This window comes from Antennarius striatus, chromosome 4, assembly GCF_040054535.1.
Source record: "Antennarius striatus isolate MH-2024 chromosome 4, ASM4005453v1, whole genome shotgun sequence".
In the NCBI taxonomy this organism is placed as follows: Eukaryota; Metazoa; Chordata; class Actinopteri; order Lophiiformes; family Antennariidae; genus Antennarius; species Antennarius striatus.
The window spans coordinates 13839022-13864981 of NC_090779.1; the positions used below are offsets into that span (position 1 = coordinate 13839022).

Here is a 25960-nt window from a genome sequence, read left to right on the forward strand (position 1 = left end):
TCGCACAAGGTTGTGCTATCTTGCGTGTCTACTAGTTACGCTAAAGAGGTGTCAATGGGATTTGGTTAAATTCTGTGGAGACGTGGATTCTTTTGGGCCAAGGAAGAGTTAGTTTGGGGTACAGATGTGGTCTTTGAATACCCAAGCATTAACATCATTGGACTTTCCATCACTAAGAGCACTTGAGTTCACAGACAGGCCAGGGTGATCAATAAGTACATTTATTTGAAAGAGGCATGATGTGTCGAGTCACAGTATAGTGACCAACACAAGTGAGATATGGTACTGTCACCAAAATGTAGCCAACTAAAGATGTACAGTACAGTAGTCTCATGCTCATAATAGGCAACAAAGCAGCAGGTTGAGTTTTGCAGTGCAATGAAAACACACATTTTGTGACAAATAATGCCTGAGGTCACAAAGACCTTTATTGAAGGTTTTTGTGACAGTTTGATTTGTCACAGTTTAATCTGAACTGTTTGCCGTCCCAAAGTCCTGATGTCTCCCTCTTACCTCACTCCTGAAACCATACTATCTGTCAAAACTGTCCCCTAAGTTGTCAAAAAAAATCCCTTGCATGATAAACTCCTAAAGCTTTATGATTATTAGGTTAGATAGGTACCTATGATTTGTGATTATTTGTTCCCATAGGTGCTTCATTGCATACATGCAGCACTACACATAAGTGGTTTGCATGGGGACTGTCCAGGTCAAACTGCTGTTTACCCATGGCGAAGTGCATTAGAACCCCATCCTTACTGGTACTAGCACTGCTATGGTGTGCAGTTTGGATAAGCTCAGGACCAAATGAGCAGAGGGCTCCATCTACTTGGGCACCACGGGTCTTTCCACCTCCACCAGCTTTCATTCTCAGGGACTCTATTTTCTTCAGGAGCCACACATCATTTATATACAGCAACATCAGCGTCCTGCGAGTAACCATCCATCTTCCATTTACAAAACCAAGTGTTCCAAAACAACATCCTGTTCAGTCGTGTGAGGTGGCAGAAGAAGTGAAAATCCCATGTGGGCGCCCTGATATCTCTGCTACTGGAGGTGAAGCTAGAAAGTGCTGCCAGCAGTGCTACTTTGGAAGAGCAGGTGTGACGTTCTAATGAAGAAGAACCAGTGTAAGTCATGTTTATTGACTTGCTCCAACTGGTTTTGTATCTGTCACCATAAATATCACAACACACCCATGATTGCTAAAATGTCTCTTCGGTCAAGAACCAAAGAGTGTTAGGAACTCACACTGAAACATCAGAGGTCGAGCATTACTATTTGTAGTGAAGTCACTTAAAACATTTTGAATTAAGTATATTTTCTTTATTATGGACATTTAAAAAAATGTGATGCTAGGTCAATCAAAACAATCGGTTTCCACTATATATACTGACTTATTTCTGAGTTAAAGAACAAATAAGGACACAATCTTCAACGGGTTTTATTTAAACAAACTCTGAATACAATATTGCCATGTCTCAGTAAATACAGTGTTCAGAAAACTTCCAAACATTCAGCAACACTTGTAAGATAAAAGCCTTGACATCTTCTTTCTGCATCCCACAAGGCTTGAATCGTATATTCAGTTACAAGTTGATTTACAATTTAAAAAAAAAAAAGTATGTAATGTCAAGAAATCCAGCCATCAGATTTCTACAATAAACACGGCACACCTAAACAAAGAGCTCTAGCTGAAAGCTAACCAGTCACGCTTTGGTTACAGAGGACAAATGTATGTTGTTATGACACCTCTGTGTCTAAAGTGGCTCTTTTGTTTTAACATAATTTGAATTCTGTGTGACATCGACCCACATTTCATAGCAACTATAAAAATATATATTTATATATTTAGCGTAAGTGTAATGTCAATGAAATCAAAATAGTATGACTTTTATAATTACACAGCATTTATTGCATTAAATCACATTCTGTATAAATGTATGAATTACTTTCTAAAAAGCTTGGAATATAATCACCCGAGGCCAATGTGACTTCAAGGAAAAGAAAGTCACAAAAATTCACCAGTGAAACATCCAAAGTCAACATGTGAAATGTACATTTTATCAGACATCTGTTTATTATGCACATGTTGAAATAAGCCAATTTATCAAACAGATTTTCTGAACCTAGTACTTGACGGTCGATTGGGGAAATGCTTCCAGTCGCTCTTAATTCAAAATAAAACAAAAGGTAATCAATGATTGTCCTGCAGGTGATATTTTCAGTGCATTCAAACACCAATCTTTTCCCTCATTTGTGACAAATACAGTTTGAAGAGTTGAAGCTCACCAAAAATGAAATATGGACATTTGACCAGTATTCAGGCACAGGTTATCATCGTTTGGTGTTTTCTTTTAACAGAGCATCACAGTCTTTGTTGGTTCTTGCTTTGTACGTCCTTGCTGCATTCTCATATGAATGTGAGTTCCCCAACAATCATATGAAATAAACACAATCAAAAAAAAAAAAAAAAAGCTTACCCCTCACCAACTTGTGGACACTGAACTAGAATGTTCTGTCGCTCTTTTCCTGCCCATGAATGCCAACACAGACAAACAGTGTGAGGAAAGAACCTCAGCACACACTTTCTGTTGCCACATCAGTCAGACTTGTCCTTCTTTTTGGATCCCCCTATGGGAACTTTGCTGACTACTGCCGAACCAACAGCAGTCACTCCTCCGGCGACAGCACACACTCCTCCTTTAACTAGCCCCACTCCCACTCCAGGCGCAGCAGCTACAGAGCTGACGGCGGTCTTGGTGAGGTCCACGGTCTTTCCTCCAAGCCAGGCCACACCTCCCACTGTTGCACCGACAGCTCCCTTGGTGGCCCCGTAGACGCCCCCAGCCAACCAGCGGATCATGCCCGGCTGTGTTTGTGGGTGGTCCTTGTTGTTATTGTCTGGTTAAAAAACATCAAGAGCAACATCTTAACATTCAACAATAAAGAGGACAGAGGTGATCCAAACTAAGAGTGCCATTAACAAATATTTAAAGAATCATGAGTATTCTCTGAATTGCTAGATTTCATTTTGGTTGATAAAACATTTGCAGATAGAGGAAACTGACAATTATATTTTCTCATTTACTTACTGTAATTAAAACAGCTACATCAAATTTACTGGAATGTGAAACTGCCAAAGAAAATTCTCACATTTAAGTAGTTGTAACCACAATATAGGTCAATGTTCTTGAAAAACTTAATTTATTCAAAATAACTGCTAATTTTATTTATCCACCATAAATAATTGACTGATGGACATAAATGTCAACATTTCTGCACAAACATGTTTCAGAGAAGTGAAACTTACAAAACAACACAAAGTCACTCACAAGATGCGTAACAACCTGTCCACAACACAATGACTTAAAATAACTAAAAATACCTAAATAGCTAGTAACTAACTAAAATATCAGGCTAAAATAACATTTATAATCATAGAAGCAGAATACTACAAAACCATTGCATCCAACCATTTTCTTGTAGACCAGATGACCGTAATAGTCTCGTCTCCAGATACTGCTTCCACTCTGCAGGTCACAAGTGTTGCTGGAGCCTATTCCAGCTGACTATGGGTGAAAGGTGGGGTACACTTCGCCAGCCCATCACGGAGCCACATAAAAGACAAGCACTCGCACACACATTCACACCTATGGGCAACTTAGAAATGATCAATTCACCTAAGATACATGTTTTTGGAGATGGGAGAAAGCTGGAGAACCCAGAGAGAACCCACAAGGACACGGGGAGAACATACAAACACCGTGCAAAAAGGACTTGAACCTGGAGCCTTGGTGCAGTGATGTGATCTTTTAAACTCACTGGTATGTATACTTAGAAGAGCTCCACTTACCCGTCACTGCTGGCTCATCGTTGTGGTATGGAGGGATGTCCTCAGGCACCTGCTCTACCTGACTCATCTCTCTGGGACAGGAAAACAATTCAATTTTAAAAACAAAAGATTGACGAACGACACACATAAATATACTTTAACAGATGTACATCTTTGTATCAACCCTGTTGGACTTCTGTACCCGTTCATGTCGTCTTGTATGATAAGAAGAAAACAAGTGTAGATAGGACATGCTTTTGCTCTCAGGGTATGTCCTGTATATGTATGACTACAAAAGCATTAATTCAATTATTTCATGAAAGAAAGTAATAAAGCAGCACGTCTTGTAAGTGACACTCTCATTGACAGCCTGGGCTGACATTTAGATATTGGAATAATCCTGTTTACATTAGCTTGCTTTGGGTGTGCTGCTGATCCTGGAACAAGGCAGACCTGTTTACAGTCAAAGTTGAAAATAGAAGAAATAGCAACGATTTCTGGGCTTAAAAAAAAAAAAAAAAGCTTAATAATGAGGTCGTTTTTATCAACCTCTGGACTCAGACAGTGAAATAATATTCGGCTGTGATGTTTTCCACATGACTTGGATTTGAGGAATGTTTTATTTTGAAACCACTCTGGGGTCTGAACAGTTAAGGCCTTGTAAACGCTGTGCTATGAAAAAAGTCAGACAAAGGAATTATTCATACATTGCAAAGGAAAACTCACACATCAAGGATGATGAACATTAACGTCTTGGTTACGTTTCATATCAAATACACTGACAGCAGTGTGGACCTACCGTAACTCAAACCTGAGCTCACCGAAAACAGCAGGCCAGTGATTGGCTGCTGGTGGGTGGAGCCCACTGATAGGTCAATTTAAGATGACGTCAGCCGTGGATGCTGGCATTTATTCTTTAAATATTTTTAATCTTATGATGCAATTATCCGCTGCTGACGGATAAACGACATTATGTTCCACAATAAAAGCACAAAGGCCTAATATACATTATAGAACTAGCTAGCATAGCTAGCAACATTAGTTTCCCCAACATCTGCGTTACAAGTTCGGTTGGTTCGTGGACGACAAAGCTTCGAGTTACGTTCACGCAGATAACGCGTGTACAGTACAGTACACAGTAGAAAAAAACAACAGCTGCTGGAGACGATTACAGATAGATTAATAACCTAATCCTGCTTCACATCCTGTTTATTTCACACGACATATATTGTTAAAAGTGACGGAATAACGTGTACTGAACAATTCGTACGGACGACACCCGACTAAATCTTTATTTTACATCGTTTGTATCGTGGGGATTCAAGTTGCGTTGTCTTAGGAAAACGATCCCTCATGGTTAAAACACGACCACCAAGAATGCCTCAGCAAATACATTCAACAATATAACGCCTTGTCGTTTTGCGTTTTTATTTCGAGCAAGTAGTTGATTATCACGCATACGTGGTTGGTTTGCTTTGACGCCATTTGTTATTGTTAGCTTAATTCTCCCATATCTTGCGACACATCCACACCAGTCACCCTCAAATATCACACATTCCTTCCACATTTGCACCGTAAATCGGTTTTTATTCACTAATATTTGGTCAGCTCGCCTGTCCGGGTAATATTAAAAACGATGGAATTTGCTCTGCAAATCCTGGATGAGATAATATCGCTTTCTGTATTTACATATAACGCTAGCGGTTCGTGTTCGTTCTAATGGCTGGCGATACAAACTGGACCCAAAAACACAATTTAGCACCTACCTCGAATTGTAGTGATAGTACACCGATCGAATGTACTAGGATGCCTGCAAGTGTTAAGAACCGACCACTATAATGTGCAGGTCCCAAGGCCTTCAGTCATGTAGCTGCTGTTCAGATGACTTCTGCGCTTGTCTGACTATATTTTGGAGGACGAGCTCAGTCTCCACCCATAGAAACACACAGGAGGACATCCTGTCCGCTGACTGGAGCTCCAGCTGCTGGATGCGTTCATCAAAGCCAAAGCCGGACATGAAAGGACTTCTTGTTTGAACGGCCTAGTTCAATAATTTAGCCCATTTTTAATTTTGTTCTTTTTTCACATATATGTGAAAAAAAAATCATTGGACTATTACTGTTACATTGGATTATTTGGAAATAACTTCGACAAAAAAAATTACCCGTATTATTCGAACTGCATTCATAAATTAATGCATAACGCATTAATGTATGCAGGCTTAGAGTGGGGCTTTGTATTTTGTGTGGTTTGCTACTTTGGCGGGAGAAGACTCTACTGTTACATGCTCACAAACAGCCCCGCCCCTAAGAGCGGAAGTGACGTATCCATGTTTTCGAATTTGGAATCAAAGATAGTCTATTGTACAAATGGGTGTTATGTGTCAGGTTTTAAACAACCATAGGATTGAATGACCTATCAGTGGAAATGAAACATTATTTTTTGTTTTTATTTTGCTAGCTTCACTGTTCCTTCGATTTATACCCTTGTTTCCGGCTTTTAGAGATTTCTTGACTACAACAGGGAGGTTATGCTTTCATTGACATCTGCTTTTTTTATGTTGTTTGAAAGGGATCCAGCAAGAAAAACAGATCCAGAATCTTTTTCCTTTTAAAAATATTGACAGCTTTTTCAATTATACAGTTCAAAGTAGTAGAAAGTGGTTGGAAAAAAGACAGAGAAGAACTAGTGGCTCTATGACAATTGTTTGGTCCACTCTAAGAAAATATTTTCTTTGTGGTGAAGATGCACATCTACAGATGATTAGACTTTCAATGTGGTCACTATTCACTGATTTGTTCATGTGACTATCAATTTTAAAACACAATTTCAGAGAAAAATCCATGGTGATGTAATCTGACTAATATGAAATTGCCAGCTCCTTGTTGAAATCAACACAAACCTCTGAAAAATCTCAACTCTTGGGAGAAAAAGGATGAGAATGCAACATCTAAGGAAACATGACCACAATCATGCCACTGGCTGCTGGATATGGGGTTGTCCATCAGACAACAGACCAAATGCAGCATCTAGGAAACAACATCACAGCAGAAAGAACTCTTTTCACTCCTAATTGGTCTCTACATGACCAAACAATAAGAGATAATATTAGGCAGGATGGACTAACCAGATACCCTCCCAATGGCTGTGCTGACAGGACGATACTTTTAATGATTAAAAGTTAACAAGGATTAAAAATAGATTGTTATTTTCACACTACACACACTAGCGAAAATGAATTTGCACAAAATCATGATGTGACTCCACTCTTGATTGTTGCTTGTGGAGAAACCAGGAAAATGACCAAGAAACCAGGACAGAGTGGCACCTCTGTCCTGTTAAACTCCTCTTGGGGGCGGCATGCAGATAAGTTCCTGTGTGCCAGAAGAAGGAGACACCTTCACTCCGCAATCATGTTGGTCTGACCGAAGCGGCTCGTAGATTATCACATCATCAGAGTTCAGTGTTGAAGAAAACCTGGAGGCTCCTGTTTGGATACGAAGCATTTCGAGTGGCTCCACTAAGGCCGCAAACTGCTCCCCGTGCAAAGGATCTGCTGACTGCAAACACAGGTAGTTATGGCAATACATGAATGAATGATAACCCTCATGAAACGCTAACGGATTATTATTTATTATCATTATTAGAATTACTATCATGTCAACTTGTCACAAATTTAATTGGGCTATGAATGGGCTTACATATATTTGTTACTTAACAGTCATTATCTAACTCCATAAGCATCCTCATTAGTATGGTTAACAGCAGCCCCCCCCCCCCACACACACACACACAAGTCTAAGGATAAATATTAAGATCACTCATTGTTCCATGTGTCCCTCACAAAGGTTGTCATGCATCCCATTTAGTTTCAGGTCCACCAGCCAGAATATGTTCTGCTTCCTGTGCCCTCAGGCCAGATGAGGAACGATCTGACACTAAATTAGTTTCTACAGGCCACCACCTCCTGTTTACTGTTGCAGGAAAAAAAAACTTTTAATTTTTTTTTTTTATATCGATGTAATTGTCTTTCAATGACAAACATTTTTAATGGCTTCCTCTAACAGTCCTAAACATCCCCAATCCTGCAAAGGATGAATGGCTAACCTCTCTCCACCACCACCATAAAATATTCTAATGTTGATGAATCAGCCACATCAGCAGTGACAACAGTTACTTTGTTCTGGAGTCCAGGGACACATTTTTGAAGTTAACCACTAAGAACAACTACATGTATAATGTACCAGGATTCAGTCTAAGAATATCAATCTTGCAATAAAAACAACCAAACCCTGGAGCAGTCTTTTTATCAAAACTTTTGTCATTTAGAATTGGACCATTTAGTTTTTTGGTACCTCTCTTGCTCTAACTGCTCTAACCTGGAGAGAGAGGTGCCGCCAGGGTCAGCTGCCAAACACGCACCATATGATGGTGCCCCAACGACCCCCCATCCCCATGGTGTTATGGGATAGGCTAGGCTTGCTCTGAGATGTTTTTTTTTCCAAACTAAGACAAATAGAGCCGTCCCACTGGTGTGTGTGTGTGTGTGTGTGTGTGTGTGTGTGTGTGTGTGTGCGTTCGTGCATGTGTGGAGACCAGTCACACTGGTGTGTGTGTGTGTGTGGAGACCAGTCACACTGGTGTGTGTGTGTGTGTGTGTGTGTGGAGCCCAGTCACACTGGTGTGTGTGTGTGTGTGGAGCTCAGTCACACTGGTGTGTGTGTGTGTGTGTGTGTGGAGCCCAGTCACACTGGTGTGTGTGTGTGTAGCTCAGTCACACTGGTGTGTGTGTGTGTGTGTGTGTGTGTGTGTGTGTGTGTGTGTAGCTCAGTCACACTGGTGTGTGTGTGTGTGTGTAGCTCAGTCACACTGGTGTGTGTGTGTGTGTGTGTGTGTGTGTGTGTGTGTGTGTGTGTGTGTGTGTGTGTGATGTGTGTGGAGCTCAGTCACACTGGTGTGTGTGTGTGTGTGTGTGTGTGTGTGTGTGTGTGTGTGTGTGTGTGTGTGTGTGTGGAGAGCTCAGTCACTGGTGTGTGTGTGTGTGTGTGTGTGTAGCTCAGTCACGCTGGTGTGCAGCCTCCGCCCTTTTAGCGCCCCTACCCTTTGTGTGTAATGACACGTACTCCCCAGCAGGTGTCAGTGCAATCTCAGGTTAGTTGTTCCTCTGCGGACCTCAAAACGGACGCAACCAATGCAGTTTCTACTTTTTAAACTACTTTTTGCTATTTGCTGTACAGTATTTTTTGTATAAAAATTAGGATTGTCTCACATAATCAGATATAACTATGATAAAATATGTCCACAACAACATCGAGTGTTTTCCAAATATTGTATGTACTGTACCAATTGTACTGCTAATAATTTAGTGGTCATTTTACTGGTTTTGACCAAATAAGCAAATGTTGAAATTCTGAGACCTTAACAAGTAGTTTATGATCTGATAGTAGGATTTCAGTTATGGTTCGACTGTTTGGTTTGATTGTATTTAAAGGAGTAATAGTTTGGTTCAAAGAAAAAGCTTTATATCTGGTAAGAACTTTTTTAAAAAAAAATCTATCATAAGATCGCAGCAGTAACAGTTCTGTTTCATTTAAGAGACAAAAGTTACAGCATTGAATTACAAAGAAAACCAGAATTGATGAAATGTTTTCCTTGAACAATCAAAATAATGATGTATTTTCCAAGTCTTGTGATCAGTTATTCTGGTCAGAGTCATATAGGAGGGCCAAACATTCAAAAGATTTTTGCTTTTGGGAAATCGGAGCTGCTTTGGAGGAGACTTGTGTTCTGAGTTGTGTTTTTGTTTGTTGTGTGTCATAATACCTGTTATTAGTAGTGCTGGACTAACATTTTTGTAAGGGTGACAAGGAGGACACCTTTGTCACCTAAAAATACCTCATCCCATCATTAGACAGCTGTGTAGTTTGGAGCGGGTATGACCACCAGAACAGTAATGGGGCAGAAGTCATTGGTTAGCCATCCCCCCTCTGGGCACAATTAGCTCTCAATCAGCATCCCTCCACTCTGTGTGTGCAAACAATATATTAACACACATTAAGACTTACTGCTTTGTGTCAACTGGGAGTGCAACAATGACTCTACACGGAGACGCATCATTAGAGAGCAGGTGGGGCAGGAAACTGTGAGCTGTTGCCTCTTCAACTAAGGAATCAAGAGGTTTCTATGGCTACCGTGTGTGTGTTTCTGTTTGTGTGTGTGTGTGTCTCAGCTCAAAGTGGAGGGTTAAATGCTGGGGTTGCAACCAGGAGGAAAACTCTCATGTCCTTTAAAACAGATCGGACATGTTAGTCAGGCTGAGTGCTGAGGAGCTGGTATTTGATGATTTGTCTCTTTAGTGAATGATTTATAGGTTTATAAATACTTTTATAACACTGAACTGAAAAATGGAACCAGGGCTACAAAAACACTGCTTTTGGTATTCACAAGAAGGAAGGATTTTTTGATTGCTTGTAGAACAGAATTTTTCCATTGAGTTTTCTATTATTTAAAGAACTTTAAAGAAAGTTTTACTTATCTCAAATGACTTTGCCAGCTCACACTGATAAATATTTATAAGGCCCTCTCCAACAACCAAAAGGTACCAAAAGAGTTAATATGAAGCAAACATCAGATAGACAAACTCAACATTCCATGAAGGCATATTGAGGTAAATAAAATGTAAACAATCATTTCACTGATAATTTGAATGAAGAATTAAATTGTGAGAAAATCAGTGTGTTCATGATTAATAATTCATATAATTGATCAAAACACCATTTTCCAAGCATTCAAAAAATTTAATATAAGCAATATGTTACAAGTCGTTAAAGTTATAAAACACATTATTGCATTACAATCATTTTCCCTATTAAAAAGGAGTTTCCTGCTCCTAATCAGCAAGAATTAAAAACCAACAGCTGCTTCATTTTTATTCTAACAAGCTTTTTTCTTGATGCTCTTTCGTGGTTTGTTGTGGGAGGGTTAATCCGTGGCCTGACTGCTCTGATGGTACCGTGAGCACCGAGGTGTGTCCAGTGTTGTCAGGTCATCCTAATGAGATGACCATAACTGTCATATGAGCAGTGACACCCATGGTGGTCCGACACCGGGAGACACGGGGCTCAACTTCTTGACTGAAGAGCTGCGAGACTGACTGGTTTGGAAGGCCCCGGCAAAAGGGGGGCCCTGAAATCCCCTGTGAGCCCTTTGTCATTTATACAGGGATTTATTTGCCATTGAAGAATAAAAATTCAATTTGTTTCACAATTAAGTCAATCAGATTAAAAAAGAAACATGTTTGAAACAAAAAAAAGATGATTGTGCGCCTGTGTATGTGATTCTTTTGGACAGATAATACTGTAACACTTCGGGTGGTTTAGATCCTGTTCACTTCTGTTTGCTGCTCCAGCCTCTCCTTCAGACTATATCTCCTAACGTTTTCCCTGAGTCCAGTTTAATCTATTCGATCCATAATGTCCAGTACAGCTAATGTAAGTTCCGCATTTGCTTTCCCTGCTCATTCAATTCGAAGTTGCCCATTTGAGTTCAGGGCTTCTCCTCCAGTCTATCCTGAACAGACGTGACTGGTGGGATGAGAACATGTTGAGGTTCTGCAGGCGACGCCACGCCACCTGTGTGAGAGCTTAATAACTGAGCTGATATATTGCCTGTACTCTGCAGTGTCTTTTTGAGAGAAACCCAAACAAAAGCAGAAAGGTTCACCCTCCTGCTGTTTTTAATAGTTCTGTAGGATGTGTTTAGGGAGGTAGTGATGTGGGAGCAGCAGCCTTTCAAGGAGGCAAAGTGAAAGAAGATTTAGTGCCTTGACAGCTGATCTTTTTTTTTTTTTTACTTGTATAAATTAACTAATAATTTACCAGTTTTGCCTTTTTCGTAACATTTTTCTTTCAGTGTTCTCTAAAGCTTTTGGACTACTTCACCGAGCCACTGATAACCACAAGTTGCTTGTTTTTTCTGGGGATGCTTCCATTCTGACAGTCTTTAGTGACCCGTCCTCTCCCTTGCCGTCCCCTCCGGTGGCGAGGAGGTTTCTCCTGGAGAGGTGCCAGTCTTATCTCCTGCTGCCCTCTGAAGCAGTCGTGTTTTATGGGTTGTAGCTCTTTGGTTTCCTCCTTGATTACTCGTACTCATTCCTCTCTGGAGCTGTTTAAAGGCCAGGAATAGTTGAGGAAAAGAACTGCCCCACCCCTCCTCTCCTCCTTCTCCTCTGTTCCATCTTTATTGAATCCTGCCTCTGTATCATTTATCTCTGCACCCCCTCCTCTCTTTTCCCTTTTTCCCCTCAATCTGAGGAGGCCGTTAGGGGGCATCCTCTTTTCTCCCCCAGCTGGTTTTGTTGACACACAGTCAATCTATGGCTCCCTTTCACCTCTGCCACCTCTTTTTAACTCATTCCCCACCCCGTCCCTCTTCTCTACGGTCCTCCGCTTTCCCTGAGCAGTAAAGCTGCCACAGCTGTGGACTGTATTAGCATAGCTGCTGAGTGGAGGGGGGGGGGTTGCTTAATATATTGCGGCCCTTGCCTTTTGTTCGACAGTTGACAGTTTTAACACATTTCAGCTCCTCTCTGTGCAAAGGGAGTGAAGAGAAAAGGATGCCCCAATAACTTCATTGTAACAGCTTTTTAAATATGGGACACAGAGGATGGAGGGTTGGGGGAGGGAGGGAGGGAGGGAGGGAGGGGGGGCAGTGTAAAGCAAAGCACTGAAAACAAGTCAATCTAATTAGTGCGGCTGGAAAAGGAAATTGCACAAAAAAAAGTCTTGGAAAATAAGGAAAAATGTCCTGTTTTGTGTTACAGCTTGTGAGCAGCCATTGTTTTATATCAGTCAATGAGTTGTTCTTGGTTTTTGTTGTTTTTTGGTCACTTTCAACAGTTGTTGGGATGAACAGGTACAACTGGAATAAAAAATCCACCCAGCCTACAGTCACTAGAGTAACTCGCAAGTCCCAGGCAAGACTCACAGACCACCAGGACCCCGAGCCTGGTGCGTATGGAAAACGACAGAAGCTGACGGACTCGGCTTTGGATCAGGACCCCAGTCAGATGAGGGTCAACAGGTGAGGGCATGTCACTGGAGCTCCTGTTTCTGTAACACGCAAATCATAGCGGACTATTACAGCTGTCAGAAATATAAACTATAAGCAAGAGCAGAATGTTATCAAGTTAACAATGGAGAAAACGCAAAGAAACCAGGTATAATTCACCTGTGTGAAGCAAAACAAAGCTGTCCAGACAAAGCACTGGGTCTGAGAGCAGGAAATATGATCCAAAATATAAAATAAAGATTTACACACTTTCTACTTTCCATTTTGTGTATTTGTTTTCCATGTGTCTTGGTCTTCCTCTACAGTCAAGAAGAAATGTCAAAAGGTGGCGGTGAGTGTGTGAAGATGGGTTCATCCTCTGGGTCCAGATCTACCACAGCCCCCCCCAGGGGCGGTGTATCCTCTGTGGCTCGGCTGGTGAAACTCGGCCGCTGTAAGAACTTGGTGGTGGTGGTAGGAGCAGGAATCAGCACAGCCAGCGGGATCCCAGACTTCAGGTGGGTGTGGGTGTGTTTTATACCGTCCCTCCACAATCTTGGGAGGTGTCTGTTTTTATCCTGTTATGTTTCAGCCTAAAGTGTAGAAAATATTAAACTTAAAATGCACACACATAATGAACACTGCATGAATCACACACACATCAGCCACAAATGCTCTTCAAAATTACTGGAGGCAGGACAGGTCAAAACAAAGGTAACCTCAGTGATCAGTGAAAAGCATTTAATTTTTCTTATATTCTTGGTATTTTTTGTCTTAGATTTCTATGAGAGATTTTGATGGTTTCATCAGTTGACTGATGACTTGAGTTGGGTTATATCTTAATTTACTGTATTAGCATAGCTGGGAGTGGTCCCAGGTTCGGTAAAGAATGCTGCTGGTTTGAATGCTCATGAATACTTCTCAGTGAGGAAGTGGTGAAGGTCTCTTTCCTCTGAAGGTTATAAACAGACTGGCTCTGGTGTCTTTGTTTTAAAAGTGATCTCAACTTTGAGAGCCTGACTTCTGGATTCTCTCAAATCAAAATGACTAACTTTTTCAGAACTCCTGGAACAGGTCTTTACGCCAACCTGGAGAAGTACAACGTCCCCTACCCAGAAGCCATTTTCAACATTGACTACTTTTCCAACGACCCACAGCCTTTCTTCTCCCTGGCCAAGGCTCTGTATCCCGGCAACCACCGACCCAACTATATCCACTACTTCATCCGCATGCTCCATCACAAAGGCCTGCTGCTCCGAATGTACACCCAGAACATCGACGGTCTGGAGAAACGTGAGTGAAATCCCAAAGAATGAAAATAGTCTTCAGTTGGCCAGATGTACAGGAGTATTTCTAAATTGACTTGACTTGATAATGTTCTACATCCACGCCCTTTAATGCACCCCAATGAGACATGCTGCATGTGTGCAGTTTGTGTTTTTCACGGTTAAATTGAACTCAGTTTTTTAAATTAACGGACCAACAATTGTGATGATCATTGGTTTAGCTGACCTAACTTGTTTCTCTGTTTTGCTTTGGGGTTTTTTATTCTCTCATTCCTGTCATACCGTCTATTAAATGTCTCAACAGTGTGCGGCATCCCAGATGAAAAACTTGTGGAAGCTCATGGTAGTTTTGCCACAGCTTCTTGCCACCTGTGCTACACTACCTACCCTGCAGAGGAGGCCAAAGTACGTCTGGTTCCCTGATCAGAGGAACATTCAGATTAAATGCAGTAATTTACTGCATTTAATAATTGAATGCTGCAGCACTGCTTCCGTCATTTGCTCACTAGTGTTTACTTTGTAGCACGCCATCATGAATGACAAGATCCCGACGTGCTCGTTCTGCGCTGCAACGGTCAAACCCGATGTGGTGTTTTTTGGAGAGGACCTGCCACAGAAGTATTCTCTTCACACGAAAGACTTCCGCAAAGCAGACTTGCTAATAATTATGGGCACATCTTTACAGGTAAGCACTTTAAATATTATCCAGGACTTTCATTGCTTTGTCAGTAACTAAACCTTGATCTTAGTTATAACTAAGAAGAAAATCACCAAACTGTTCCAGATTGAGCCGTTTGCCAGCCTCATCAACACAGTCCGCTCCACTGTTCCACGTCTCCTCCTGAACCGACACGCCGTGGGACCCTTTGAGAACATTCCCCTCCGGAGAGGGGACCACATGGAACTGGGAGACCTGGAGGAAACAGTACGGAGGTTTGCTGAAATGCTTGGCTGGAATGATGAGATTGAAGAGCTGATGAGGACGCAGGAAGTCCTGGTGGGTTTAATGCATGCTGCACATGCTTTATTTTAAACTGTTTTCTGACTGACGGTAATGTCCTTGCCTGCAGACAATGCCTTCGTTGGTAAGCAGTCCTCTGTCAATGAGCCAACAGAAGCAATGCGAGTCCAGAGGTGCGTCTGAGCCTGCAGGTTTGATGGAGATATCCATGTCCGGACCAGCAGCTCAAACAGCAGCCAGCAGCTACAGCGAGGAGACCGACTCTGAGACGGACAGCAAGAGCTCCGTATCGTCCGGTCTGAGCAACTGAGAGCCTGCATGCTCCATAAACAAAGGCACTGGAAAAGTTTGGGCTACACCACACTGAAGACTGGTCCTCAGTCTACTTGTTTAGCTGGTCTTAGTGTGCAGTCAAGTGAATGTGCATCATCTTACCTCTCGATCGGAGTCAGTCATGTTCCAGCTATGTTCATATTTATGTGAAGAGATGGTTTTAAAGGCTAACATTGAAAGCACTTCCACTTTAAGAAGGAAGGTCCATCCAGAACAGTAGTTAAGAGTTTTGTAAAAGAACTATTAAACAAAATGATGTATTTTTATATGTTCCATGTCAGTAAACTGTTTTCTATTCATTCAGTGGTGTATTTTAAAAAGTATTTAATAAAATTGTGACTCGAATATTTTTTGACTTGTTTACATGAATGAGTCAGATGATCTCATAACCTCCACTTCAATGTTTGACCACAAAACACTTGAAATTGACTCTAAACAGACATGGAGAACTTATGATGTTCCACCATCTTCACAATCGGGACCAAATCCAGGACATTAGGATGTATGGAGAAAAATACCTAGTCAACATAAGTTAATGGGGACTTTCAACTTTTAATGATCACGTTGACAGATGTCTGTGCTCCAAGTGCTTTATTCCAGTGGTCCACAACCCACGGGCCGGTACCAGGCCACACAAAGTATATATAACCTACATCATTTACATTTTATGATTTGGAATGAAAAAGTTTCATGCTGGTCATATTTAGTTGTATTTATCCGCCACACCATAAAGGCCGGTCCATAAAAATCTTGTCTGACTTTAAATCTTTGTAAATAAGGTTGGGGACCAATGCTTTATTAGGTTTATGTAGTACGGCTCAAAAACTGACAACTTCTCTTTTTCTACAGTTTATTAACATTTCAGTGGAGGCCTTGCTGCATAAAAAGGTGGTGCTACTCACAATTGCAAAAAAAAAAAAGATATTGTTCCCATACTTTGACATGGAGGATGAAGCACAAAAATTAACTGATCAACAGATCAAAGTGAAAAGCATGCATAAAGATGTAGGATTCTTTGCAGGCAAATAGTAACGAGGTTATTCAGGGTTTGTGGTTGCAGAATATCTTGCAAGGCAATGGTTCGCGCCTCCCAGATTAACTTTCTGGATATCCTGTGTGTAGACAGTAGTGGTTCACAGGTCAATGCATCAATGTTTAAGCTATCAAAAGAACTGTCACAAATCCCTGTAACAGTGATTTACAACAAAATGATACAAAATCCAGAATTTTTAATCCAGGGGCAAACGTCTGTTGTGAAACAACCACACAGCTGATAGCATTTAAATTAAATTGTACAGAATTGAAGGAATAGTTCATACAAACACTAAAACCTGTGAGTTTATATAAAATTGATATTTTTTTTTTTTAAAAACTCACATTGAACCATTTTAAAAACATGCAGGTTTGGCAAAACAGACTAGAAAAATGTGTTTGACATTTGTCAAGACTGAAAGAATCAGGTGACTATTCCCATCATTTATCCAGACCACACTCCACAGGCTTCATGCAAATCAAAAACTAGGTGCACGGTAAAGTATATTCAAATGTGTGTATAAGATGTGCACTTGATTCATCTGGAAATACAGATGTAAAAAAAACATGGAAAAAATATACAGTCAAAGGAATGATTCTCAGACCCAAATACACTCAACATACCAGCAGTTCTTTACAGGAGATACACAAGACCCAGCAAATTATTAATTCTATTATCTCAACATAAGGAGCAACAAAATGTTTAAAATGGTGCAAAAGTAACCATGGGAGGGGTGGGCTCCCATTGTTTTTGATGGCACTGCACCTCTGCCGCACCGAGTACATTTACACTCTGTAGTTTCCTGTAACAAGCTGAGCTGTGTCCCAGTTCAGGACTGGATCATTAACAGTCACATGACTCAATGCACTGGAAACGGTGCACTGAAAGACTGATGAGGCCAAAAAAAGGCAGCTTCTTGGATGAGATGGGTAATTTTAGCGTTCCAAAATTCTCTAATCACCACAGGGTTCAATGGTAATGTTTATTTTAACACGTCTGATCAGGGAGATTAGTGTTTGCTCAACTTTGTTCAAAACTTGTGGCAACCTGTTTGTGTCACCCCTAGAACCCTTGAATGGTACTGCACAGAAAGCTGGCTTGACCAATCAGGTCACTGAGCTGCTCATGTTAAATTCACATGACCACGTGGCCATTTTACTTGCCACAATGTAGACAAATACCACTGAGCCCTGCATCAGTCAATTAATGAACAATGTGCCCAAGTGTTCTTCAGTCAGGGGCCAATAACCCAGACTTCAGCTCACTATGGACATTATACTCAATCTGCCCTATCTGCCACTCTCTCTCTCTTTGTCACTCTTACTTGACCTATCTCTGTCCCCAGTGTATTTCTTTTTCCCAACCAACAGGTCAAGGCGGATGACCGCCCTCTAGAGCCTGGGTCCTGCCCAGAGTTTCTTCCTCAATGAGGGAGTTTTTCCTTGCCACCATCGCTTATGCTTGCTCTGGAGGGCCTGGTTGGCAGGGAGAAGGCTCACGGTTACCTTTGTAGATGCTCGACTAAGATCGGCTTCTGCTCAAAGCGCTTTCTATCTGTTAAGCGCTTTGAGATATCTTCAGATGTGATTAAGCGCTACATAAATAAAAGTTGATTGATTGACAATTACCCAGCACATTGTAAATAACTTACCCAGGCATAGAAATGCAGATAAACAGAAGTTATTGGATGTATTTACCTTTAATTTCATACTTTGCCATTTGTAGAATATTTGCATGCGAAGCATTAAAACTGGTGAAGTTAATGCTATTATCAAAACTTGTAAGTTACCACAATTATAACTCCGTTAGATGACTTATTGAAAATCAGAGCCTGAATTTGACATTAGTTTGGACAGATTTGACAGAAACACACATTCTGCTGATCTCTAAGTCCAGTGATGTATGAGGAGTCATTTTTTGGGGAGAGATCAGTACAATGTGGAATTTGACTGACATCTGCTCTATACACTTTGATGGTAAATGAAGATATGGATTTAGTCCTCTACCTCTGAAGGGGTCACTTTTGTGGGGCCCCATCCTTCAGAGGATCCAACCCTTGAAATGGGACACAGCTTTAGACGTGATTGGGGGGACGTTGAGCTCAGTATCCTAGTCAGAGTCTGATGCAGAGATTTCCTCTGGGGCGTCACAGAGAGTTTCCTCCAGTGGAGCCAACGTCCCGTCTGGCCTCACCCCCATCGGCCGGATCACGTTCTGCCTGTGGACACAAAAACAGATTTATAGTTAGAACATCTCGCTGGACAAAGGTATGTCTAAAAAGTAAACATTTTTGTGGACAAATCCCAATTCAGGTGGAGAACCTTTGTATCCACAGAGCCTTTAGAGGGCTTTCACTTGTACATCTTTACTCTTCCATCCAGGGCTGAAGGACCCTCACTAGACAGCCCCCTCCCCCTGGCATGGACACTAGTCCGTCTGGCCATCCTCTTCCCCCTCTGCCCTGCGCCTTTTCTCTCTGTGGCAGTTTAATTACAGGATCAGCACCCACACTAATCTTCTCAAAGCCACAGCTTCCCCTTCATCCTAATCCAATTATACCTGCACCGGGTCGCCACGCCCTCCAAGACAATTTATCAGAGAATTACCCAAAATTTAAGAAGGGAACAATCTGCATTCATTGGGAAGGAGACTCCGGTCCAAACCTCAACATCACCAGCATGAGGATTAACAAGATAAAAAAAATCATGCAACATCTCTCCCAATTACAGAAACAAACTGCCTCCTCTCCTCAGCAGTAGCAGACTGGTGCTCTGGAAGTGGGGTGGGGGGGTAAAAAATATGTGCTAATTGAAGGACCAGTTAAGCAGTTATGTGAGTACATTCCTGCAGGGCTCTGCCTGATCTCCTTAGAGCCTGTACTGTGAAAGAACCTCTCCAATGTCCTCACATCTCCTTTACCACGGAGGAGAAGAAAGAGGGAGTAGTCACAAAGGAATCTTCCTCTTCTGGCCGCACGTGTCTCATTATGACTTAACTCCCTCTTTGGCTCAACAATGGCAAGGTCAGCTTTCCTATGTCTGCTTTTTTTTTTTACAACAGTGTCTTTCTCTTTGTCCACATTTCCACCCAAATTACCTGGTCTACGACGCCTCAGTCCACCCTCTGTCTTACCAATGAAAGAGAATAATAACGTCAGGACACATCAAGTTATTAAAAACCTGAAAGCCACGCATAACAGGAACCAAAACCAACAAGACAGCTGCGTCTGCCAATTAGGTGATAATTAACAGTGCAAGGGTTATGCTGGTGCTGGCAGCTTCCCTGTCCTCCAGCTGAATGCTGTAACGCTGGAAGTCCAGCCTAATTGAAGCTGAATCTAACGGCAAGAGATTCTTCCTTTGATAACCTGGTTGGCAGGGAGAAGGCTCACGGTTACCTTTGTAGAGGCTCGACTAACATCGGCTTCTGCTCACTAAAGAAAGGTCAGCACAAACACAACTAGAGAAAACAATAATAATGAATAATTTGAAAGTCAGTCATTCTTGGAGACTTTGCGGAAGGAACAATTCATTATATGGCAAAGACTTCTGTGGCATCTTTCATCTCAGTTGGCAGAATGTTCGACAACATCTTTTTCAATCTTGCCATTGAGTTCTCCATTGTGCCAGACCTTGTGAGGTACAGTGCCAAAAAAATCTCATTATCGAAAATTATAGGGAAGTTGGCCCAAGTGCTCTGTATACATCTCATGTATTTGGATGTGGATTCAAATCCAGATGAAGGGACGCCTGAATTTCCACAGTTATGTTTACTAGAGGATGCGTCTCCCCTCCAACCAGGTACGAACGAACAAAAATTCTGACTGAAGCTGAAGAATCAGACAAGCTTGATTTGGATGATCATGACAGATACCGCCACTCCTGACAAATGATAACTCATAATATCTGAGTTCTGGAAGAATACTGTTTGTCAGAAGCTGTTTCAGTGAATTCAAGCTGTTGTAAGAACCAGACGAGGTGCACCAAAGTACTAGTAGTGTTATATTTCTACTTATGATTCCAAAATATTAGAAATGAGTAATTCTGTTTTTTACCCTGTACTTGATCTTAAAAACAAAAAAGTAACATTACATTATTTTTAATGTTTCTCAAAGCCAGGAGATTGGCATTTTGAGCCAAAGATAGTTTTATACCGTGTCTGTGATTAAATTTTCCTAAATGAAACTATTGACTCCTTTTTGGACGTGTGGGAATCATTGCTTTGACTATTGTTATTTTGTGTACTTTCAATGATCTTGTTTGTTTTTCTGTTCGGTCTATTTTATTGTCTACTACCACATGTACAAAATAAAAAAAAGCATTCATTCAACATTCTCAAGAGTGTTGTGATCCCATAATTTTTGCCAGGCGTTGTATATTGGAAAATAAACACACAAAAAAAGATATATTGCACGTCTTTCTGCGTGACCAAAAGGCCTTAAGATAATGAAATTTTATTGCATTTTGTTAAATTTAATTTTTGACTTTGATCAATACCCATTTTTTTTGTTAGTGGAGATACAAGCTACATTTAAATCAAAGCATATTTATAATGGTCCATAATTAATTAAATTAGGAAATCAATGCATTCATGTGCCATGATCTATTTAATTATTAATTTCTTCCCACCACAAATTCATATCAACCCAGATGTTCCGTGAAGTTTGCATTCTTCCTCATTCAATAAACTTACCTTGACAACTTGTCCAACATATTAATGAGTTTCTGGGCTTCGTACTCCTTTTGTTCTTCTGTCATCTCTTCCATTGGATTCGGCATCGGCTCCTCCACATGTCCAGTAATGGGGTTAATGCTGGAAGGAGACAACTGAACTGTAAACTGCTTCATATGTAATCAAAGCATATACACACACTCCAAACAAGATGAAACATCTGTCAAGCCTCAACTCCCAGTCCAAAGCCTAGCACTCACAAAGGTTTTGCACATTTGTATTCTTCTGTATCTGAGTCTTCATCATCGGAGTACTGAGTGTCGCCTCTTCCTCCTTCGTGAAGTCCTCGATACACCAGCAGTCCAGCTGCATTTCCATATCCAGTGTACTTTAACAGGTTGTCGACTGCAAAATGACGTTAAAGTAACATATGTTCAGTCTGACAGGGACCCGTGCTGTAGATAAGATCAGAGTAAGCTCACCTCTTTCTTTGCAGAGGACAAAGAGAAATTCTGCAGCTGCCTGCTTTACACCCAAATCGACGTGTGTCATAAGGCGGACCAGCTTGTTTTTGATGGTTGTGCCGATCTCTGGCCTGATTTTCACATCTTTTCGTGGAGGAAGTACCTGGAGAGGATGACATTATGAATAGTCAAGAATTAGTTTTTGTTGTTGCTTAATAAAACAAGAATCTCTACTGAGGATCATGTATGGAGTTAAGTACTTTATTAAGACAATTTAAAATTTTAAGAAGAGCAAAGAAATGCACCACTAAAACTTCATCCATTTATGTCAGGAAGCTTCCGTACCTGAGCTTTGATGTATCTGCGGATCTCCCTGTGATGCCTGGATCCTTCAGTCAAAAGGCTGAGCACTGGAGTCAAACCCTCTTTGTAGTTGGAGCCCTGCTTGGAGTGACACAAACCACAGACACTTCACAAGCAGGAACAGTGGACGGATTTGAACCAGCGGCACATTTGTGGGTTATATGAGGGACTCCATCATGTAGCATTTCAGCATGACAAACACACAAGAGAAGCCCAATTGATGATATACTGTAATTTACTGCTATTTAATTTAATCTGCTTGCATGGAGCCATTTTATTTTTATTTACATAAAACTCTTTTGAATTCATAAGCTTGGATTCTGTTAGTTCTTGTGAAGAGCAATAATAGATGTTAATGTACTGGCCTACTATTGTTTGTACCCTAAAGTCAAGTTGTTTCTGAATTTTCAGCAGAGGATGAACTTTACCTTGTTGATCCTTTTCTCCATAAAATCTAGCAATGCCTGGATCACATCCATGTTTTTCCCATCATATTTTTCTTGTCCTCCCTGGACAGGCACATCAATGAGGACGTCCAGGCAGGACACAGGCAGGTTATTCAGCAGGTTTACAGCATGACTGGAAATAAACAAACAGCCCACAACGATGACTTCTCTAGATATAAATACTTTAGACCAAACTATTTCAGATTACAAAAAGCTAAAGGTCAAAAATTGAAAAGATGGATGAAAACTCCAACAACAGCTTTTTGGGATGTTACAGATCCCATATTGTATACCTATTTTATATATGGGCAAAATGCAGTAAGTTTCTTGCCTAAAACACCAATCATGTATTGCAGAATGCCTGTACCCATCTGATCATACAGTGTGGCTAAAGATGCAACAAGATAACATCAATATATTTCCTGTCAAGACTTCTTACCTGTGTGCTTCTTCTGTTTTCTCCTCTGTCTCAGTTTTCAACATCAGAAGATGCCGAAGGATAGCAGCTATTATTCGGAACTGGTGGTCATCCTCCTATCAAATAAAGGATGTGCAACACATTAATTCAAAATGGGGTGGCTCAAGTGTTCTGTTGGAAGGCTAAAGGATGGTAAAGAAAGGCTTAGGTGCACATCTGCCTTAAAACATCACAAATTGAAAGCAGAAAAAAAATGAGACACTTCAAATCTACTTTTTGTTTTAAAAAATGGTGATGAAAGGGTAAGATGAATGTCTACAGAATCAAAGAGCAGGGATAAAGTCACATTTGGGTTTCTGGCAGTGTTGGGTTTATCTGGTCATTCTAAATTGCATTAAATATGTGTCTAAAACAAATTTAGATCAGATCACCAAGTATAATATTCTGAAATCAGCTGAAGCTATTAGATAGCGAAGAAGACCAAGATATACCTCTACTGCAGAGGATTAATTCAGTAAGTTAATTCAATAGCAGACAACAATATGAACTACTTGAGAGACTGAATCAGCCCCTCATGATCTAATTGCTGTCGTGAAACTACCGACAAATGAGATTAACAAGAAGTTTTCTAAGAAAAATTAACAAAAGCAATGGACCTTAAACCAGTGGAGTCTGTACTTTGGGTTTCATTAGTCTTAATTAGAATTATGCTCCAAACGTTGTGTTTGGAGCAAAATGTGAGAAGACACAACATCTGTATGCGGGTCCCAACATGAAACATGGAGTTGGACACACTTATCTGGTGACACTTTGTGACATTCATAATTCAGGGCAATTTCATCCACATGGCCAACAGCATTCTGCAGCAACATGTCATCCAATCTGGTTTCAGTGCAATCATTTATTTTCACAGAAGAAACCTCAAGAATCAGCAACAGCTTTTTGACCTTGGTGAGTGTTGGAGTTGTGCACCAGATGCCTTGGCCATTAAATCACCTGACATACATTCATATTAGGTTGTTTATAGTGAGTGGGGCTACAGAGTATATGAATGAGGCCAAAAGGATGTTTACTAAATATTGGAAAAAACAAAAATGTTGTTGGGAAAAAAAGTGAAACACTATGAAGTTTCTTGAATGCAAAAAAAAGGAAAGAATACACTTATTGATCAATATCAAAAGGCAAAATTCTTCATTGTGATGAATGTGTGTGTCAAGTCTGGTGAAGTTAGTGTTTATAGTTTGAGAAAGGCCTTTAAAGTGATTAAAGAGATGTCTGCAACCTCTTATTGCATTCATTGAAGAAAGCGAGACCCTGAAAAGAACTGGACTTTGAAAACAGCCAATGATTTCATTTACATGGCCAAAGTATAAACTGGTAGAGTACTATTTAATTCGGCAATTGGGAGGATGAGATTTTATGATCTTTGTGGCCCATGATGTACACCTGCACTGCTCTATATGGCCTTATTTTATAAACCTGAAATAACACATCAACACGCAGTGCGAACCTTTACAACCCCCCTCACAGACTTGTCATAAAAACCACAATACACTCACCTCATCACCATTATAAGACAGTGTGAGGTTGAACATGGCTTTGAGTGCTTCCATCACTCTTTCATTGTCTTCTGCAGGAACGGGCAAGGCCTGCGGATCTGGACAGGTAGTCTCATAGGTCCCGACCCACTGCACATCCAGAATATGCTCCAGCACCTCCGACAGGAGTCTCACCCCATCATGTTCTTTCCTCAAGACCCCTCTCACATCAGGTCTCAGGGCAGACAGCAGGAAAAGAAGGCGCAGTGTGAACAGGCCTACCTCATGGTGCCATGTGTGGCTGGTACGCAGGCTAGCACACAGGCCATGAGCCAGCTGTACATCTACACAAACCTGCTGGGCAGCAGGACTGTTGTACACCACGTTGCAAAGGCACTTCAGGGCCTCCACGACCACCAATCGCTCTGCCTCCATTAACACAGCAGCTTCCTTAGAATCTTCTTTGTCACCCACTTCCTCTTCAGTACACAACTTTGCCATCCCTCCCAGGATCGTTATGCCTTCCCTGGTGGCTACAGGTGCTAGCACACGTTTGTCTCTGGACAGGATGCGTAGTGTCTCCAAACATGTCTTCTTACAGATGGGCTGCACCTGCCTCCCAAGTACCGTCAACACACTCCGACACAGTTTCTGAAAAGATATATAAAGAAAACGACACGGATACTAACATAACTGTGCTACAAATTATAAAAACAAGTGTGCAGATAACAAGTACTTACGCTCCGTAGGGTTTCTTCCTTTTGATCAAAAGCGAAGGTATGACTATTCTGAAACAGATAAGATGTGTATAGATGACACAAAACAACTCGGCCTGACATGACACAGACATACTTAGCACGATTAATGACAACTAAACCTCTGGCTCTTTGTAATGGAAATAGCTTTTAGGTTAATCGTCAAAAGATTTCTTTGAATCTCACGTTAAACTTTGGTTATTTTCTTAACTTACGAAGTCTGCGTACAGTAGCTAACATCATTTGTGAGCAGGGAGAAGACATCAAAACGACGTATGAACGTCCTGGTGCCTTACAATTACGTTTTCTATAATATGTTACCACTGCAACATCACATATTATCTGGTAATACTGTCACCTCAGCCGGCTATCAAAACAGTTATCGATCTCAAAGCAGTGCTTTTAGCAAGTCAGCTAACGCTAGCACCGTCGTTTGTTACGGTGGACACAAAAACAACAGCGGCGTCACTTACCTCTTCATTATACTGCTTCAGAAGCTCACAGATTTCCTCTTCGTTCGCAATTTCAAGCTGTGTCAAGATATTACCTAAATCCATGATGGATATCTGAACAAATAAGATGTCTAGCTTAGTTTAGTTGTGACCAATACGTGTTGTGCAGCTAGGAGCTAGCTAGCTAGCTGGCCGGCTAGCTAAGTTTGTCTGCGGTGTGTGTCGCAGCCAACCCTGCTGTCACCAGAGACCCGCCCCTACCTCAGAGCAGGAAACGGTGATCGGTGCTCGGGTTACTGTAAATATTGATCAAATACAACGTTCGCAGTGCACCGTTCAGCAGCATGGTGACTATAA

At 41.1% G+C, this 25960-nt stretch overlaps 3 protein-coding genes across 4 annotated transcripts; 1 reads left to right on the forward strand and 2 right to left on the reverse strand.

The window, feature by feature from the left end:
- Positions 1-1428: 1428 nt before the first annotated feature.
- Positions 1429-5762, reverse strand: tmem263 (transmembrane protein 263). Its single transcript, XM_068312617.1, has 3 exons — positions 5602-5762; positions 3857-3927; positions 1429-2904 (listed from the first exon to the last, which is right to left on the reverse strand). The coding sequence occupies exons 2-3, from the start codon at positions 3921-3923 to the stop codon at positions 2603-2605; spliced, it is 369 nt and encodes a 122-aa protein (XP_068168718.1). The 5' UTR covers positions 3924-3927; positions 5602-5762; the 3' UTR covers positions 1429-2602.
- Positions 5763-7238: 1476 nt separating this feature from the next.
- si:dkey-103i16.6 (uncharacterized protein LOC557125 homolog) lies at positions 7239-15730 on the forward strand. Its single transcript, XM_068313040.1, has 8 exons — positions 7239-7407; positions 12733-12916; positions 13210-13401; positions 13944-14176; positions 14474-14574; positions 14693-14854; positions 14954-15166; positions 15240-15730. The coding sequence occupies exons 2-8, from the start codon at positions 12741-12743 to the stop codon at positions 15438-15440; spliced, it is 1278 nt and encodes a 425-aa protein (XP_068169141.1). The 5' UTR covers positions 7239-7407; positions 12733-12740; the 3' UTR covers positions 15441-15730.
- Positions 15731-16048: 318 nt separating this feature from the next.
- On the reverse strand, positions 16049-25808 carry ric8b (RIC8 guanine nucleotide exchange factor B). Of its 2 annotated transcripts, none has more exons than XM_068313039.1 (10): positions 25625-25808; positions 25137-25184; positions 24418-25047; positions 22880-22974; positions 22423-22573; positions 21977-22072; positions 21650-21794; positions 21428-21572; positions 21189-21308; positions 16049-18714 (listed from the first exon to the last, which is right to left on the reverse strand). In XM_068313039.1, the coding sequence occupies exons 1-10, from the start codon at positions 25706-25708 to the stop codon at positions 18606-18608; spliced, it is 1623 nt and encodes a 540-aa protein (XP_068169140.1). In that variant the 5' UTR covers positions 25709-25808; the 3' UTR covers positions 16049-18605. The 2 variants fall into 2 exon arrangements, with proteins under 2 accessions (XP_068169140.1, XP_068169139.1); XM_068313038.1 differs by having other exon boundaries at positions 21977-22075.
- Positions 25809-25960: the final 152 nt, after the last annotated feature.